General features: G+C 38.4%; 1 protein-coding gene across 1 annotated transcript in view; it reads right to left on the reverse strand.

Moving 5' to 3' along the window:
- Positions 1-281: 281 nt before the first annotated feature.
- si:ch211-153b23.7 (TNFAIP3-interacting protein 1) overlaps positions 282-19,167 on the reverse strand; it is a 35,593-nt gene continuing 16,707 nt past the window's right edge. The window contains exons 5-8 of the mRNA XM_059977173.1: positions 16,642-16,767; positions 13,248-13,493; positions 9,924-10,049; positions 282-3,306 (exon numbers count right to left, since the gene is read on the reverse strand). Of these exons, the coding sequence (XP_059833156.1) occupies positions 3,052-3,306; positions 9,924-10,049; positions 13,248-13,493; positions 16,642-16,767 (753 nt within the window). The 3' untranslated portion in view covers positions 282-3,051. The remainder of the gene's footprint in view (positions 3,307-9,923; positions 10,050-13,247; positions 13,494-16,641; positions 16,768-19,167) is intronic.

Consider the following 19,167-nt stretch of genomic DNA (forward strand, 5'->3'; position numbering starts at 1 on the left):
AAAATGCAATGCTGGCCCAAGCTCCAGCTTCCAGCACTATCCAGGGTCTTCCAGTGGAATATGTGAGAAATATTTGCATCAGGTAGCAATGGGAAAGAAGACTCAAATTGTAAACTCTGCCCTCACACAGGAAAAAATAACTTGCTTAAATTAAGTATTGGGAAGTAAGAAGATATTCCTGAAATCTTACAACATTGGAAAGTGCTTCTGGCTAAAACTGGAAGGAAGGAAATTACAGGAAACCAAAAAAAAAGAATGTCACTAAAATGTGGTTATAATCACATGGCATTTTTATTTCACATTAGGTTATGAAATATATTAGTTATTAATTGGTAACTTCAGTAAAACAGAAATTTTAAACAAGCAGGACATATTTACATGATACATCTTGTGAATGCAAGCATTGCAAAATATAAAGGACATCATTTTACATTAAGAAGGTGGAAAGATCAATGTACCCTGCAATTCTCCCGCACCACTTCCACCCACAACACAAATATGGAGTCTATTTAGCTAGCTGAAGCAGTAGTTAACCCCTGCCACCAGGGGGTGCTTAGGCATGGAAAAGGTTTCCAAAGATGTTTAGGTTTCTGCCAGCACATTGAATAAAAAGGCACCAATTTCACTTGTTACAAAATTATCATAAGAGATTTTGTCTCTGCACGGGATGACAATGCAAACAGACATTAATACTTTATGATGTTTTAGGTGCCTGGGCTGTAAAATCGGGAAAAGAGAAATCAGACAGGTGTTACACCTCAGCAAACAAGTTGCACAAAATATGCATAAGCTGATGGGCAATAATTCTTTGAAATAAAGATATTTGTCACCGCTTGGTATTAAATGATCATAACAATGTCAATTCTGTAACATATGTTGGCAAAGTAAAAAAAATTGCATTTTATTTGCCATTATATCAAATAGTGACATCGCTCCCTTTCCGAAAAGGAATCATGATTGGATGTAGTTCAAGTGAACCTTCATATATATTATTTTATCTCCATGCATCAGATTCATAGATTTACAGACCTATAGTTATCCAGCCCCAATCTTCTATGCAAAGCAATATGCTTATCTAAGCTCATTTCACAAATAGTGCCCTTTTAGCAGATGCAAATATTTCTTAAATCACCACCTATAATCACAAAATGATTTCACAGTAAGCTTATTTTATTTCTTCTGAGATTTCTATGTGACAGATGCATAACATAGAAATATTAAAATAACTATCTGGAGTGCCTTGCACTTCACAAATGGTATAATGATCACATCCTAAAGTCTGAATTTACATATCATAAAAGATCAAGCTTATAGTTCCCCCACCCACCCCAACTAAAAACTATCACTGGAATTTCAATGAATTCTGAATATTACTGATACAGGTGTTAAGATTCTAGAATAATTTTTTTAATCAAAAAAAGATGAAACACCAGATTAAAGTCCTTCAGTCTTTTTTCTCCCCTCTCATACTGGTATCAAATATCCCAGTATAAGCCAACAAAGTTCTTAAATTATTATCAGGGAGAAAGAAAAATATTATTAACTCCTAATGGAGTCATATTAGATACAAGTTACAAACCTTACTCTGTATATAATCTAGTCATCCAATAATATGTTATTGAACGTTACTATTGAAACCACTCAATATTAATTTCTCAGTAAAGTTTCTAAGCTTTATCAGCCAATAACCTTATGCACAAAAGGTTACCAAGTTAAAGAGTTTGCTACAAACAACACAATATAGATGTATCCTATTTTGTTTGATACACCTCCCCAAATATAAAATTATATACTGTAAATAAATGAAATAAAGTGTAAATATGAATGAACAAGATAAATTACAGTATTAGCAACATAAGGTGCAATTCCTTACAGATTAAATTAAAAAATGCGTTTACAGCTTATAAAATTTTTCAGCCTCCCAGGTCGAAGGAATGCAGGTCTTTGCACTCACAGCAAGTCTCCACAAACTTCAATAAAGTAATTATCAAATAATCCATTCATTTTTAGTTAACTTGATGGGTAAGCCTTATCCAGGCCAGAACTTTGTTACAGAATGAATCAACTTGAAAAACAGTTCTTTAGTTTTGGACTTAATGAATTGGTGGCTGATGCGTCAGGAATAAGGCATTGGATTGGACTATCCAAAACATCAGTAAGTAGTTTGAATGTATATGCTTCTCACATAATGAAGAAATGTCTTATGATAACTGCAGGTAACATAACCTGCAAACATGCTCATGTAACCAGAGGCTGGTGCTTCACTGACTGTTGCAACCTCAGCTCCACCTGGGAACCTTATTTGTGGAAGGATACTGTGATCAGAGCGATAGTGAGAAGGAGGTTGAACAGTTTACCAATACAGTTAGCATCTACTGTTATGCAATCAGTGTCAAGGTCAACAGCTACATTATAAATGAAAAATAGTTATCTTCCTTTTTCTCTTTGTGGTTATGCAGGAATGTGCAAATTTAAACATGACCATTTTTGGAGGAGCAGTTTAAACAGATGTCTATTATATGTAAAGTTTATATTATTGGCCATCATGCTCAGGTGGACAATATACTCCTGCCAAGTCCTGTCTTGCCAAGCATCTTCCTCTGTCGTCAGACTGGGTGGTGAGATAGAATGAGCAGTAATTTGGATGATCGATCAATATTGGATTGTAGCATTGACCTAGATAATTGTGCTCCAGCCTTGCATTTGATTTGAACCAGCTACTTTCTAATTCATAGGTAAAAGGTACTAATCACCATGCTACTGTTAACAAACTAACACATACGTCAGTATATCATTTTAACTACATCATTAAATGAATCCATTAATAATCTGGCACATAATGGAATTTTATACAGACATGTTAACGTATTCATTCTAAAGAGGTTGTTCTGCATCCAAAGGGCATGAAATTCAAACACAAGAATAATTTATGCAGAATATTTAATGGCCATAGTTTTTTTTTGCCTCAATTATAAATAAGGACATGAACGTAAGCAGGTTTCCAAGGACACTGATAACACTCCTTTCACTGCAACCTTCAAAAGTTCTACATTAATGGTAGTCTATAGAGTAAGGCAATGCATGAACTTCTGCACCTTTACACTTATGATGGTTTGAACAATTCGAGTGCCGCTCAATGCAGTGCTTACTGCACTGTATTCTCTTAATTTCTCCAGATTTCTGATGCGTGTTGTTGCACCGGTGGATGAGAACTGGCTCCTTACTTTCCGACTTACTCTTTAGCAGGCGCTGAAGAACTTGTTTATCAGACCTTTCCCTTTTAAAATCATCCTCATATATCTTGAGCTGAGAAAGAAAGTTTGTATTTTATTACATTGTACAGATAATATTCTGTCCCTTTATATCTTAATCCCCACTCCTTTCTTAAGGCTAAGACATTTGCTGAGGTATTTGGTGCCCTTACAGAATCTGATCCGGGTGCAGACCCTTCATTACAGAGCAAACATGGATGGCTAGACTTTTGGCTGTGAGGATGTGCATCGTGGAGGGTTATACTTTCTTCCCCCACTGAAGATAAGGCTCCAATCATGCAGAGGAGGTAGTTATTGACAAATAAATATGCTGCTGCAGTGACTAAAAATAAAGATAAATGTGGGATATGGGCTTGTGGTCTCATTGATACCATCTCACACTCACACACTATTATTGCTACTCTTTGGATATCGCTACAGAATATCTCCCATGATTCAATTCATTTACTGCATGACATAAAACTATCTTATAAATTAAAAATGACAGTTTGTAGGAAAATTCCATCAAACCATGAAAACAATAAAGCTTGTCGTGCCAGTGCTGAATTGTGCTGAAGGGTTGTTACACAAGGCAGAGTGATAAAAATAATTGCTTGGTTATCCCAGAGGAAGCTGGCATCATCTATATATTCTGTGGAGTGCAGTTGTAATTATGATCAAAATTAGTTGGCATGGTTGACACCTCCCTCATAATTCCAGGCAAACTATCAAAAGACACTCCGAATGAAGGCAGGCAGCGACTCAGGGAGAAATTTCCTCGTTCATGAAGTAAAATGTTTTTACACAGAGAGATGGGAAGTGACGGAAGGCCTGAGAATGGATCTACAACAGAAAAGGGTTTAGGGCTGAGCATCTACAGTGATGTTGTGCAAGTCCATTGATGTATAATATACAAGCATTTTTGCCCAGATTAGGAAGGTTGTCAATTTATTTTTGGTAGATTTATTTAAATAGGTAAACTGAAAGATGCCAGACCACCTCAGCCATGACAAAGGAAAGCTCACCACATGTGAAGACTCTAGGATGCTTCACACCTCATGGAGTTGCACAGTAGCTGGGCACATTGACCAATTGAGTGCAGCAGCTGCTCATGGTCCAATACATCTATGTGGTGAGAGCTTCGTACGTAGGGAGTACCACAAGGTGTCATTTTGCAGATTAAGAGTGTGTGGGCAGGGCGGGAACAAGGATCATAGACAAATAGGTATGACTGGACAGGTCATGCAAAACATCGCCCAAGTTATGGGAAAGTTACTAACATGGTTAGTGCATTGGCTGATTGGTAGGAGGCAGCAAGTGGGGTTAAAAAGGTTGGCTGTCTGTGATTAGTGGTGTTCTGCAAAGAACGGTGTTGGGACCGCTTCTTTTTATGCTGTATATCAATGATTTAGATGATGGAATAGATGGCTTTTCTGCCAAGTTTGCAGATGATATGAAAATTTGGGGAGGGGCAGATAGTGTTGAGGAAACAGGTAGGCTGCAGAAGGACTTGGACAGATTAGGAGAATGGGCAAAAAAACTGGCAAATACAATGTTGGAAAATGCATGGTGCTGCATTGGTTGTAGAAATAAATGTATGGAAAATTTTCTAAATGGGGAGAAAATCCATAAATGTGAAATGCAAAGAGACTTGGCAGTCCTTGTGCAGAACACCCGAAAGGTTAACTTGCAGATTGAGTTGGTGGTGAGGAAGGCAAATGCAATGTTAGCATTCATTTCAAGAGGTCTAGAAGACAAGGGCAGGGATGTGAATGTGAGGCTTTATAAGGCATTGGTACGGCCTCACCTTGAGTATGGTGAACAGTTTTGGATTCCTCAACTAAGAAAAGATGTGTTGGCGGGTCACAAGAATGATTCTGGGAATGAAAGACTTGTTATACAAGGAATGTTTGATAGCTCTGGATCTGTACTCACTGGAATTTAGAAGGATGCTGGGGGGGGGGAGGGGATCTCATTGAAACCTTTTGAATGTTGAAAGGCCTAGACAGAGGAGATGTGGAACGGATGTTTCCCATGGTGGGCGAGTCTAGGACAAGAGGGCACAGCCTCAGGATAGAAGGGCGTCCATTTAAAACAGAGATGCGGTGAAATTTCTTCAGCCAGAGGGTGGTGAATTTGTCACCACAGGCAGCTGTGGAGGCTAGGTCATTGTGTGTATTTAAGGCAGAGATTGATAAGTTCTTGATTGGACACGGTATCAAAGATTACGAGGAGAAAGCTGGGGAATTGGGGTTGAGGAGGGGAGAAAAAGGATCAGCCATGATTGAATGGCAGTGCAGACTTGATGGGCCAAATGGCCAAAATCTGCTCCTATGTCATATGATCTTATGGTCAATGTTCATATCTCTGTCCATATTTTAAACTGTTCTGAATATATTTGAGGAAGGTAGTGCCTTTGGGAAGCACAGTAAGATCCAAGTCTATGTGTTGGTAGTACAGAGTGAGAGAAGGAAGTTCAGGAAAGCAGTTATAAAATGGGAAAATATTTGCTATTGTGGCAGTCAGGCAGTTCTGGGATCATAAACATGTTCCCATGAAGAAGGATACAGAAAATTGTGAGGCATTTGAAGAACTAACAGTCCGAGGCTTGTATCCATGTTGATTCTAAACACGTGGAAATGAGATGGGAGTAAGGGATAAAGCTAAAGGACAGATTATACTGAAACAGAAATAAGGCCCTCAGATACATTGTAATCACTGGATTTCTCTCAGTGCCAGTGTTGTAGTGGAAAGAACTGTGAGGGGTAACAGTTAGTAAACAGGGACGTGGATTGTGTTACTGTGGGAACTGCAGACAAAGACCAGAAGCAGAGATGTGGAAGCAGCAGTGACAAATTTCAGGAACCTCATTAATTATATTATTGTGTGCACCTATTGTTGTAATAGAAAACTGGATTTACTGTTAGACCTGTGGATAGTCATTTTATTCTATAAATCAGAACTAGTCTATTATTTAAATCTTACTGTATTCAAAATATTATTTTACTCACAATCTTGTCACCTGAGAATGTAAAATCTGTACCAAATTCACACTTACAGATCAGCTTTGATTGTAGTGTACATGGATTTTAGCAAGGCATTTGATAAGGTACCCCATGCAAGGCTTATTGAGAAAGTAAGGAGGCATGGGATCCAAGTGGACATTGCTTTGTGGATCCAGAACTGGCTTGCACACAGAAGGCAAAGAGTGGTTGCAGATGGGTCATACTCTACATGGAGGCTGGCCACCAATGGTGTGCCTCAGGGATCTGTTCTGGGACCCCTGCTCTTCGTGATTTTTATAAGTGACCTGGATGAAGAAGTGGAGGGATGAGTTAGTAAGTTTGCTGTTGACACAAAGGTTGGAGGTGTTGTGGATAGTGTGGAGGGCTGTCAGAGGTTACAGTGGGACATTGACAGGATGTAAAACTGGGCTGAGAAATGGCAGATGGAGTTCAACCCAGATAAGTGTGAGATGACAACACACACAAAATGCTGGTAGAACACAGCAGGCTAGGCAGCATCTTTAGGGAGAAGCACTGTCGACGTTGCGGGCCGAGACCCTTAGTCTGTGAGATGGTGAGAAGTGTGAGATGGTTCATTTTGGTAGGTCAAATATGATGGCAGAATATAGTATTAATGGCAAGACTCTTGACAGTGTGGAGCATCAGAGGGATCTTGGGTCTGAGTCCATAGGACACTCAAAGCTGCTGCGCAGGTTGACTCTGTGGTTAAAAAAAGCATACGGTGCATTGACCTTCATTAATTGTGGGATTGTGTTTAACAGCTGAGAGGTAATGTTGTAGCTGTATAGAACCCTGGTCAGACCCCACTTGGAGTACTGTGCTCAGTACTCATTGCCTCACTATGTGAAGGATGTTAAAACCATAGAAAGGGTGCACAGGAGATTTACAAGGATGTTTCCTGGATTGGGGAGCATGCCTTATTAGAATAGGTTGAGCAAACTCGGCCTTTTCTCCTTGGAGCGACAGAGGTGACCTGACAGAGGTGTATAAGATGATGAGAGGCTTTTCTCAGGGCTGAAATGGCTAGCACAAGAGTTTTAAGGTGCTTGGAAGTAGGTCCAGAGGAAATGTCAGGGGTAAGTTTTTTTTTAAAACGTAGAGAGTGGTGAGTGCATGGAATGGGCTGCCAGCAACGGTGGTGGAGATGGATACGATAGGGTCTTTTAAGAAACTCCTGGACAGGTACTAAGAGCTCAGAAAAATAGAGGGCTATGGGTAACCCTAGGTAATTTCTAAGGTAAAGACATGCTCGGCACAGCTCTGTGGGCTAAAGGGCCTGTATTGTGCTGTAGGTATTCTATGTTTCTATGTCTCCTGGTAAGCACCAGTTTTTTTTAAAATAAGTCACCCATTATTTCTAACACCAACTCTCCAAATCTGTGTGGACTTTCAGTTTGCTCCTATAGCCAAGCATTTTTGACATCAGAAATAGAGGGTAGTGTATGCTCATATGTTGTTGAAAAGATGGTGCAGTGAGGTGGGCTCGGAGTCAAGAGACATTGGAACTGGATCTGGTAAATATAAGGTGGATAACTATTTGAAAGGGGCAGACTCTGGGGAAAGAGTAGGGAATTGGGTCTGATCAGATTGTTTATATGAAAATGCTGGATTGGACTGATGTTCTGTGCTGTGATGATTCTACAATTTTTCTTGTAAGCATTTGATTGCACAACAACACTGTTAAGAGCAGTGAGAGATTCCTGTAAAGCTCAAGTGACTGAAACTTGAATTATACTTAGAGGAAGACAGAGAACATAAAATCTATCCCTTCATTTATAATGAATGCATGTGAATGTTTGTTGATGATTTTAAAAAATGGATACCTTTCAAGGTAGAACAATGGTTTCAGCATCAGTTTTGTGACTCATGGAAGCCCAGTGGAATTTAACTACTTTTCTGAATAAGGAAAAAGCTAGTCTTGTAATATTTCTGAACTAAATCAGAGATAAATCAGGTCCATGAGTTTTTTCAATGTGTTATCTTAAGCAGTACACATCTTAAAATGGGGAACTGTAGACTGATACCATCCTTGGTTCTAAGAGGTAAAATTGAATATCACTAAAATCGTTGGGGAAAGCAAGATTTTTTTTTGTCCCACTCAGAGTAACAATTCCTCATTGAAGGCTTCTCCCCCTCAACCCCAGTTTCCCTCCATTTCACCAACATACGATTGCGAGAATTTGGTCACATCCTGGAAATGTTGCAAGGTTTGCCTCTGCTGTAGTGGTAGTAATTAATAAGGTCCATACTTACTGTAAAGTTAAAAAAGCAGCAACCATCAACACATGACAATACATCTCATAGTCCAACCTTGACGTTAAAGTCATGACCTATGAATTTTTGCATATCAGAAAGTACATAACTACTAAAAATAAACATGCATCCTCTCTTACTTTCTGTTCTGTGATCTGATTATAGCACAGAACAAAGGGCTGGACTGATTCACAAACTGACTGTACTTGAATGTCAGTTTGCCTTTGTTGATGTAATGAAGACAATCTGGTTTTACTGATTATAGTAGAGATTGAAGCCACCCAGTTATTCCTGCTCAGTTAAATGTCTCGCACCAACACAATTCCTCTAATGTAACAGAAGAGCTCAACCTACTTCTGAGTGGCAGAGAAAGCAAAACTTAGTCTCCAGCCATTTCCAGTAGTCTCCATTTAATTCAAAGTGTGAAATGGGAAGCTAATTCTCATTTGCCTAAGGAGCAATCTCACAGGCAGCACTACAATTGAAAAATTAAATCTTTGTTTTCATTGCTCCCAGTAGCCCAAAAGTGAGGCAGCTAATAATTTTAAAATTGCATCTATATTGGACTTTGGAACCACACCCACCCCCTCCCAAGTTATCATGAGCCGCATGTGGAAAAGGCTGCTCATTCCACTTAGAACATAAACTAAATACAAAATCAGTACATTGCCTGATGCATTGGTTGAGCAGTGAACAGGTCATAAAAGCTTTCACAGCAACAGCTTAAATAACAAAAGTGTTTTTTTTTATTAGTTTGAAATAACTTCCTGGAAAAAACACACATCCAGGCTTAGAATTACTATTGTTTTCAATCAATTACCATGAAACAAGTTTGAGAAGCATGTTATATTTAAGTTTCCAGAGAAAAAGAAAATATAAAAAATGAAGAGATACTTCCACTGTGATTCCAAACTTCTTCACCTTAGCCTCTTAAAATCTATCCTATTTGTTCAATTTTCACTGTCTAAAGCACTCTCACCTTTTTTTTTCCTCTACAAGGGGATGCATTCTGTAGCCTGAAGTAGACACTGAGGATTAAAGAGGGTATTGCAGTGTCCATTTCCTCTCCCAAAATGGCCTGTAGCTTTCAGAACAGCATGCCAAGTTACTGCCCAGGGTATCAGGTCAAAAAGTAATATGGCAACAATTTTATAGAGGAAAGGACTTTATGCTGATTTAGGATATCTTTGCAAAACCCAAGCTCAACCAGACAGAAACTGTGCAAGCAGAAATTGTTCCTCTCTATGTCAAACACCTTCTTGTAATTCTCTAAACTTACTCATGATGCACCAAACCAAGAGGGCAGAAGTCATGAAAGGTCAGCACGGTGGAAAGTGGTTTTGGGGGGGGGGGGGGTTGTGTGGAGGAGGAAACTGGAATAAGTGCAACATACCTGTTCTTGAAGAAGATTCATCTGCAGACACATATCTTCTGTTGCTTTCTTTAGTCTTTCATTTTCAGCTTGAGTGCGTTGTCGGTCTTTGCGCTCCGTCTTATAATCTGATTCAAACAGCTTTGTCTATATTTCAATAAATAATGGAATTCAATTTTGGATCAAACTTTAATCATTTTTGTCATTGTTATTACAAAAAGTCACAAAATTATAGAAAATTGACCCTCCAGAATTGAAAGAGGGAATTGTCCTTTTTAAAAAGGTTTATCTGTTTGACGGAATCAACCTCCAGAAGCCAGTAGCAACGTCAGTTTCACTCAGACCAAATCTTGGGATGAGAGGCGAACAAAAACCATTTCTGAAAAATTCATAACTTTAATGAACAATATTTTCATCCATAAGATAACTACCAAAGAAACTCTACAACAGGCTGGATCTGCGAAAATAACTGGACACGCGTTCTAGGTTCAGACTCTGCATCTATTGTTTGTTATTCTGCTCTAGACTTTGCATCCACAGTCTCATATCACCAGTTTTGATCCTCTCTGTTCAACCTGCCCACACTTTCCCAATGCTAGGTCCTCGGTATTAGAAGGACAATTGGTAGCATTTCTGCCCACTTCATTGCCTTAAGGATAATGAGGTCTGAGGCTCCCCAGAGATACCCAAGACCTCACCATTCAGCCATAGTAGACTGGAGATACAAACACATCACAATTTCTATCCTTGTTGAATTGCTTTAGATCTTGATGATGTGGGCCTACCTCCTGCAATCACAGCTTCAGGTCACCTGACAAATTAATATACCTGGCCTGGATGTTAAGGGCTTCAATGACACACTTGTGTGGCTAGCCAATGAAAACTCTTTAACAGCTTTGTAATGTCACAATGCCCACTTCCAGCTTTGTTGGCTGCAAGGACTTTAAATGTTGCTGAATTTGTCTGATGTTCTAAAACAATTTTAAAACTTAACTTTATTCACAACAATTCAATGAAATAAAAAAAAACATTTCTATGAGTTTCTTCCACAAAGCTATTGGAAATTCATAACACCCGAGATTCTTCGCTTCAGATCTAACCAGGCTCAAGTTCCAAGAGCTGACTCTCCAAGGCACACAATTTTGACAGTCAGAGCACTTCATGATATTCAATGAGTTTTGGTCCTATATTTAGCAACAATTGCACTGTGTCTCAGATGCACCACTGTTTGGAACCACTGCTTTTTATCTGAAAAAACCCTGGTCGTTCTCACACAGACATACAGTGGTGCTAGAAAGTTTGTTAACCCTGCAGAATTTTCTCTATTTCTGCATAAGTATGACCTAAAATGTGATCCGATCTTCATGCAAGTCCTAAAACTAGTTAAAGAGAATTCAATTAAATAAATAACAACGAGGGAGAGAGAGAGAGAGAGAGAGAGAGAGAGAGAAATGATCCAATATTACATGTATTTATTGGAAAAAGTATGTGAACCTCTGGGGTAATGCCTTCTACAAAAGCTATTTGGAGTCAGGTGTACCAATCAATGAGATAAGATTAGAGGCGTGGGTTGTGGAGATGCCCTGCCCTATATAAAAACACACACCAAGTCAGGTTACTAACAGAGCCTCCTCTTCTCAAGAAAGATCCGGTTATGTGCACCATGCCTCGATTAAAACAACTTTCAGAGGACCTTCGAGGAGATGCACAAAGTGGGAAAAGGCTACAAAAACATTTCTCACGACCTGAGTATTCATCAGACCGCAGTAAGAGAAATAATTTCTGAATGGAGAGAACTCGGTACTGTTGCTACTCTCCAAGGGAGTGGGCATCCTGCAAAGATCACACCAAGAGCATAATGTGCAATGCTGACGGCAGTGAAAAAGAACCTAAGGGTAACAGCAGAGATCTCTGGAACCTGCTAAAGTCTCTGTTCATGTATCCACTATTAAAAAAAAGCATCGAACAAGCATGGTGTTCATGGAAGGACATCACAGAGGAAACCACTGCCCCCAAAATAAATTTTTCTACATGTTTCAAGTTAGCAAGAGACCACATGGATATTCTACAATGCTTCTGGGACAATATTCTGTGGATAGATGAGACACAAGTTCAAGTTTTTGGCAGAAATGTACATTGCCATGTTTAGAGGAAAACGGGCTCTGTACACCAACACCAAAACCTCATCCCAGCTGTGAAGCATGGTGGAAGGACCATCATGGCTTGGGGTTGCTTTGCTGACTCTGGGCTTGAACAGCTTGCAATCATTGAGGGAACAATGAATTCAAAATCGTATCAAGACATTTTACAGGAGAAAGTCAGGGTAGCAGTCCATCATCTCAAGAATAATTGAAGCTGGATAATGCAGCAAGACAATGATCCGAAAGACAAGGGTAAATCAACAACAGAATGGTTTTAAAAGAAGAAAATCTGTGTTTTGGAATGGCCAAGTCAAATTAATCCTCTAGAAGTGTTGTGGAAGGACCTGAAGCAAGCAGTTCATGCAAGGAAGCCCACTAACATCTCAGAGTTGAAGCAGTTTTGTATGGAGGAATGATCTAAAATTCCTCTAAGCCAATATGGAGGACTGATCATTACTTACCAGAAACATTTGGTTGATGTTATTGCTGTACAACGGTGGGGGGGGGGCGGGGGGGGGTTCTTCACACTAGTTACTGAAAGCAAAGGTTCACATACTTTTTCCAACAAATACATGTGATATTGGATTATTTTTCTCGATTAAAAAATGAACAAGTATAATGTTTTTGTGTTATTTATTTAATTGGGTTCTCTTTATCTAGTTTTAGGACTTGTGAAGAACTGATATTCCTGCAGAAATAGGGAAAAAATCTGCACGGTTCACGAACTTTCTAGCACAAATGTAGGCTTATTTTTGGATTTGGATTTGGATTATCTCTTTTCCAAAAACATTCAACAGTTCACACTGTTGCAAGGGGCTTGCCTTGACTAATGGAACACAAAATCTATCAAGCTGCTTCTGCACAGAGCTATTTGCCTTTACATGACTATTCAAAGAAAATAAAGAGTGTGTTAGTACCAGGCAGAGACATCTGCACATTAGTTTCCTTTTTTGCAGGATCGACACCATTGTTTAAGCTTTCAGATAATGAAAGGCAAGAAGTAGCAAAATTTGGATAATAAAAGAGCCAGATTCTTTCACTCTTATATTGGTCTTTAGTTGCTTGCTTCCCAGATCAATACTCTTCCACGTTGTATCTTGATATATTTAACATATTGTGATTTTTATTCAGTTGTGAATAAGTGAAGCACCATTCCAAACTGAGCTAAGTCAACAAACCCATGGAGAAGAAGAATTGCCCCTACCTGACACATAAGGGCAGCCATTTGATCGATAAGCTCCGTACAGTCCTTCTGGGAGATCCCATATGGAGATCTGAGTTGGCTTTCTTCTGGCTTTGTCATTCTGCAATGACCTAGCTCCCTTGACTTTGCCAAGACCTGTGCGTGGTTCGCTGATGAGGGCACTGCTTGTTTTTGATTCACTTCTGGTTTTTGGACAATATTGTCGGCTATTTTATCACTTAGAGTTGGTCTCCATGGCTCATCTTTCTAAACAATCATGCAACATCAATCAGTGCAAAACAATGCCCATATTTGCCCCTTCTTCATAATACTCATTTCAAATGTCACAAGCAAGAATATTTTCCTTGATCCTCTGATTACAAATCTGTCTTAAGAGTAGCTTGAAATGCTGCAGTGAGCATAATCAAAGGCATTTGACTCGCATTCTAGAAATAACTGCACAGTGTATCACAAAGATGGAAAAAAATTTGCGGGTGCTGGAAATCCAAAGCAACACACACACAAAATGCTGGAGGAACTCAGCAAGTCAGGTAGCCTCTATGGAAAAGAGTAAACGTTCAATGTTTTGGACTGAGACCCCCTTTCAGGACTGGAAAGGAAGGGGAGAAGTCAGAATGAAGAAGTACAAGGTAGCATATGATTGGTGAAACCGAGAGAGGGGGAGGGGTAAACTAAAGAGCTGGGAAGTTGTTTCCCTCTCTCACCTTATCTCCTTACGTGTTCATCAGCTTGGTGATCATTGGTCATTGATCATTGATCACCAATCATTGTTCATCATTGGTGCTCCTCCCCCTTCCCTTTTTTCCATGGTTTTCTGCCTCTTTCATCAGATTCCCCTTTCTCCGCACTGTATCTCTTTCATCAATTGACTTCCCAGCTCTTTACTTCACCCCCCCCCCTTGTTTCACCTATCACCTGCCACCTTGTATTCTTCTTCCTCTCCCCCAACTTCTCACACGGCCTTCACCCCTTCCTTTCCAGTTCCAAAGAAGCATTTTAGCCTGAAATGTTGACTGTTTACTCTTTTCCGAAGGCGCTGCCTGACCCGCTGAGTTTTGCATGTGTCACCGAACAGTGTGTTAATGAAAAGGGTCACAGTAAGGGACAATGGCCCCATCCTGATAAGATGATGTTAGGTAACATTCTGCATGAATGGAATGCCCATTGATCAGTTTATTCTGAAATAAAACTATGCAGACTGGACCTCTTTAATGGTTGCTTGACTCCTAAACATTGCTAGCTTTCAGCTACATTTAATGATTATAATTCAAGCTTACAACATGGCTTAATAAATATTAATAGACAATAATATCACTCCAGTGAAAATAAAAACGTGCTTAGCATTCAAAGCATGTATTCTGTTTGTTAATTATAGTTTAGAAGCCTAATTAAATCCCTGGAGCAAGTCCCACCTTCAGGCAATTAGAAGATTGTTTGAATAATAATTCTAGACCCTCAAGCACCATCTGAAATGTTCGGAGCCAGTTGCTGATAATTCAGCAAATTCAATGCTACCACTGATTTAAATGCAACACAGCTGTGATAATGAGCTGTGCCAGCTTACAGAGTGAGCAAAGGTATAAGGCAATGCCAAAGTCCCAGCCCTTTCCTGGAATTCGTCCATAATACTGTAGAAAAAAAGAACTGACACAAATTGACGGTGTAATTTTCCAGCATTTTCACATCGATTAGCTTCATATGTCAAACATCTCGGAATTTCTACATCTCTCTTTCCTCCTTCAAGGTGCACTTTAAAATCTCTTTGATTATTTTCTTATGACCTACTGTCAGATTGTTGATTACTAAAGATGCTCCAAAGCTTTTGGGCTATTTTACAATGTTAAAAGTGTTAAATCAATACAATTTGTTACAAGCAATATTCCTTAACAACCATATCAAATTTTCATTAACTAATAATTCAGAGGATTAAGAACATTTGAAAATTACTTGCATTAAATTTAACATCATAAAAGCTTGGAAATTCACAAAATATTGATGTGTACTTCTATACACAAAAAAATGATATGTTTTATTGAATTGGAAAGAGATTAATCCTCCTACTACATTCCAATGGTTTTCCCAAACTATATCTTGTTTAAATTTAGAAAAAGTCATAAGTGTCACTTTTGACCCTTCGGTTAAATTTGAAGAAACTTGGAGACCATTTATTCAACACTTCCATATGATGCAACTTGACCTTTTCCAATCCTTTTGATTATCCTTAAATATTTGGACAGAGGAGTGGAGTTATTGACATTATTGATTGTTTCTGATATAATATAATAGCCCAGCTTTGTTTAGTTTAATTTTATTTTGATTTCTAATCTGGTATTTTATATTTTTTCTATCATGTTTAATTACATCAAGAGTTTGGGAGGCTTAGTACATTTGTGTTATCTATATCTTATATTCATATATACTGTTTACCAACAATGTATTCCCAGTCTCTCTGTATTACTATTGTTATTATGCCTACGTATTTGAAAATTAATAAAAATATTTAAAACGAAAGAAAGAAAAAACAGAATGATTCATCTATCTTCCACAAAGGGGTGTGCAAGAGCAAAAAAAAAACCCCACCAAAATGCTGAAAATTTCAAATGAAATAAATGATATTAGAAAATGCTGACAACACTTAACAGGCCAGGCAGCATCTGTGGGAAATCAGAGACAATGGCCTCGATCTTTTGTACATGTTTTGCCATTGACACTTAAGGCATGAAGACTGGTGGTTGTATATTGTTATGCTGAAACAGGTCAGTCAGCTCACAAAACAGAATCTACTGAAATACAACTCCATATTTTCACAAAAGCAAGTCCAATCATGATATACACACAAAGTGCTGCCCTTCCACTTTCAAATGTCTTATTATCTCATCTTTCAGTTAGTCCTGACGAAGGGTCTTGGCCCAAAACATCGACTGTACTTCTTCCTATAGATACTGCCTGGCCTGCTGCATTTCACCAGTAGTTTGTGTGTGTTGCTTGAATTTCCAGCATCTGCAGATTTCCTCGTGTTTGCATTTTCCAATCATGATATAAAGTATGTTTGGCATTTTTATAGTTACTTCTGATTGTAAATAGCTGCTTGAAAACATTGGAATTTTCACTACACTCAATATATTGCTGCAATAAATCCTATTACATTTCTTAAATACAGAAATTCACAGGATGTCATTTTCTATGAAATCTTTTGAATTAGGAATAATTCATAGTTCAAGATATTAAGAACATTTAAAATGGGGTTGAATAAAATACTTTGAGAGCTGCAATCCTTTGAAATATAAAAAAGTCTCTGACTTTGACTTGAAGCTAAATTTACCAGTTATTAACTTTGATGGTGTTAAATTTTGCCTAACACACAATTCCAGCAATGTGCATTTCAAATACTCACCAGTGGTGTTTGGTCTCTTCCTGCTATGGTGTGCAATTTATTTTCTAGCTGTTTCACATATTCCTGGAGCTGTTGATTCCTTTTCATTTCTTGCATAAAGGATTGCTCGTAATACTCCCTTTTGCACTAATTTTGAAATAAACAAAACGATCTCTGATTAAAGATGAGTACTTGGCATAAACTGACAAACCAAAGGTTTTATATCTGGACATTCACAAGAGGATGAGATGAGTGACAGCACTTAAAGAAAAGCAGAATTAATGTGGTCATCATGGATTGAGAACATTACGTAGTATTAGAGAAGGAAGTAGTATCATATTATAACATGGAATGACTGAGGAATGCAAAGATTGATTTGTAATACAGATGGGTAAATGTAAATGTACAAGCTAAAGGGAAAGAGGCTGGTGTGTTAGTAAGCAAAGACTTTAGATGTTTTTGGAACAATCATTTTTTAATATAAACTAGGTAAAGTGGTGTGCTTTATTTTGAAATATGTTCCTGAGGCAGATCGTTCAGTATGGTGCACTGCCCAGCGTGGTGCGTTCAATGCATACTCGCCCAGTCGAATCCAAACTAAACTTTTATATTTGTGGATTTTGTTCAAACTTCTGGACAATCTGGCAGTGGAAATGGCAGGACTGGCTTTCCAATGGATTGTGATTCATGCCACACGGAAAAATTGAGATGGAGCTTGGCTGGAATGGCCACACCCACCTCGGTGGCAGACTTAAACTTAACATTCTAATGCAACTATTTTAACTCCCTTTCATAATGTACAGGAAACTCCTGATATAACATCATTTTCTTTTTCGACTGAGCTTTGCACTGGGATGGAACAGCTTTTATAGGGCACAAACTCAAATTTCTATTCATATTTTTTAGCCAATACAAATATTGGCTCTTGGAGGAACACTGTCAGCAAGGAATGAGGAAGTTGCCAGATAATTGAAACATCAAAGATTTTTATTTAAAGGAATAATATTTGCAAATATCTGAGGGTCACTGATTTTCAATTATCAGCCTTCCCCATGGTACTAACTGCTCCATTGATGGAAAGCTGACTTATTGATTAGCTAGATTTTCCATTTTTTTAATCTGTGCTTAAAACACCTGGAAGAAAACCAATATTGATAAATATGTAATGAAATTATTAACAAATAAAAGTATAAAAGGTGATCTGATTGTTTTTGCTTTAACTTGTACTTTGATTTTAAATTTCTCTCCAAATATCCTGGTTGTTGATTATGTACGTTCTGGGTGAGGATAGTTACTTGTCTTCAAGATGTCTTAAGTGCTTTGAGGCAACATATTTATTAAGTATTGTCACAGATATATTGTACGCATGACAGATAATTTGAATACAGCAAAATTTAACAAATTATCTGTCATGTGATCCTACAATAAATCTGTGACTATATTAAGAAATCATTACAAATTATGTCAATGGTGTTGGTGATTTGGAAACTTGGGAATTTTCCTAGCTTCCTTTAGCATGGGAGATTCATGCTAATTTGCATGCAGCTGTGTGAATAATGACCTCATTCCAGCATTTTATCTGAAAACTGGCAGTACCGCACTTCCTCATTTCTACAGTGAAAACACAGATAATGTGGAATGGAGCTGGAACTCATGAGCCGCAGGGCTTGCCATTGGCAACACAGTACGCAGACAAGAAGCCTAATCCAATCATAACTGTTCCATTACTGCCATATTAGGCTGTCTCGTCTCACACAATCAGAAATATTCCCTCTGTTCCACCTTTGCCTCTCTGCTACTAAAACCAACTGAACCTTTCTACCAGCAAACATATTTACTTCCCCACGTCATTCTCTGCTTCCTGAAGGATTGCTCCTCCATGATTCCTTAGTCCATTCATCCCTCCCCACTAATTTCCATCAGAGCACTTATTCCTACAAGTGGAAGAAGTGTTACAAATCCCCATATACCTCCACTCGGAATCCCAGACAGTCCTTCCAGGTGAGGCAATATTTCACCTGTGAAACATTTTGTGCGTATTGTTCTAAACCTACCTATTTCTCTCTTTCATAGTTCTAAGGATCCCAGACCCAATACGTCAACCGTTTCCCTTTCTCATCTACTGAGTGTTTGTAGAATTTTCTAGAACCAAATAGCTCCAGTAGTGGAGGCAGTAATATTATCCTTGAGTTTGGACTGGTATGTTGAAAGATCATAAAGCTACAGTGTGGATTGCACTGAACAGTTTGAATCAGAAGGAAAATACTTCAGTCACATCTCTTTCTCAATTGCTATTCCATCACAAGTGTTCTGCTTGGAAAAGCGAAGCAAACTGTCGCATAACAATACATCTGTGTTACAAGTCTGGCAGCAAAGACAGTTCTGTATTAAATCCATTTATCACAATATTGCAATTATTTTTGGCATTCTTGACAGACAAAGCAGCATGACCTTCACCAGAATACATTTGGGATAAACAATATGCTATTGACTTTATGCAAAGAGATACTTTAGAACTGATAATTCCTGTATGTCTGCAATTACCAC

This window comes from Hypanus sabinus, chromosome 8, assembly GCF_030144855.1.
Source record: "Hypanus sabinus isolate sHypSab1 chromosome 8, sHypSab1.hap1, whole genome shotgun sequence".
Classification (NCBI taxonomy): Eukaryota; Metazoa; Chordata; class Chondrichthyes; order Myliobatiformes; family Dasyatidae; genus Hypanus; species Hypanus sabinus.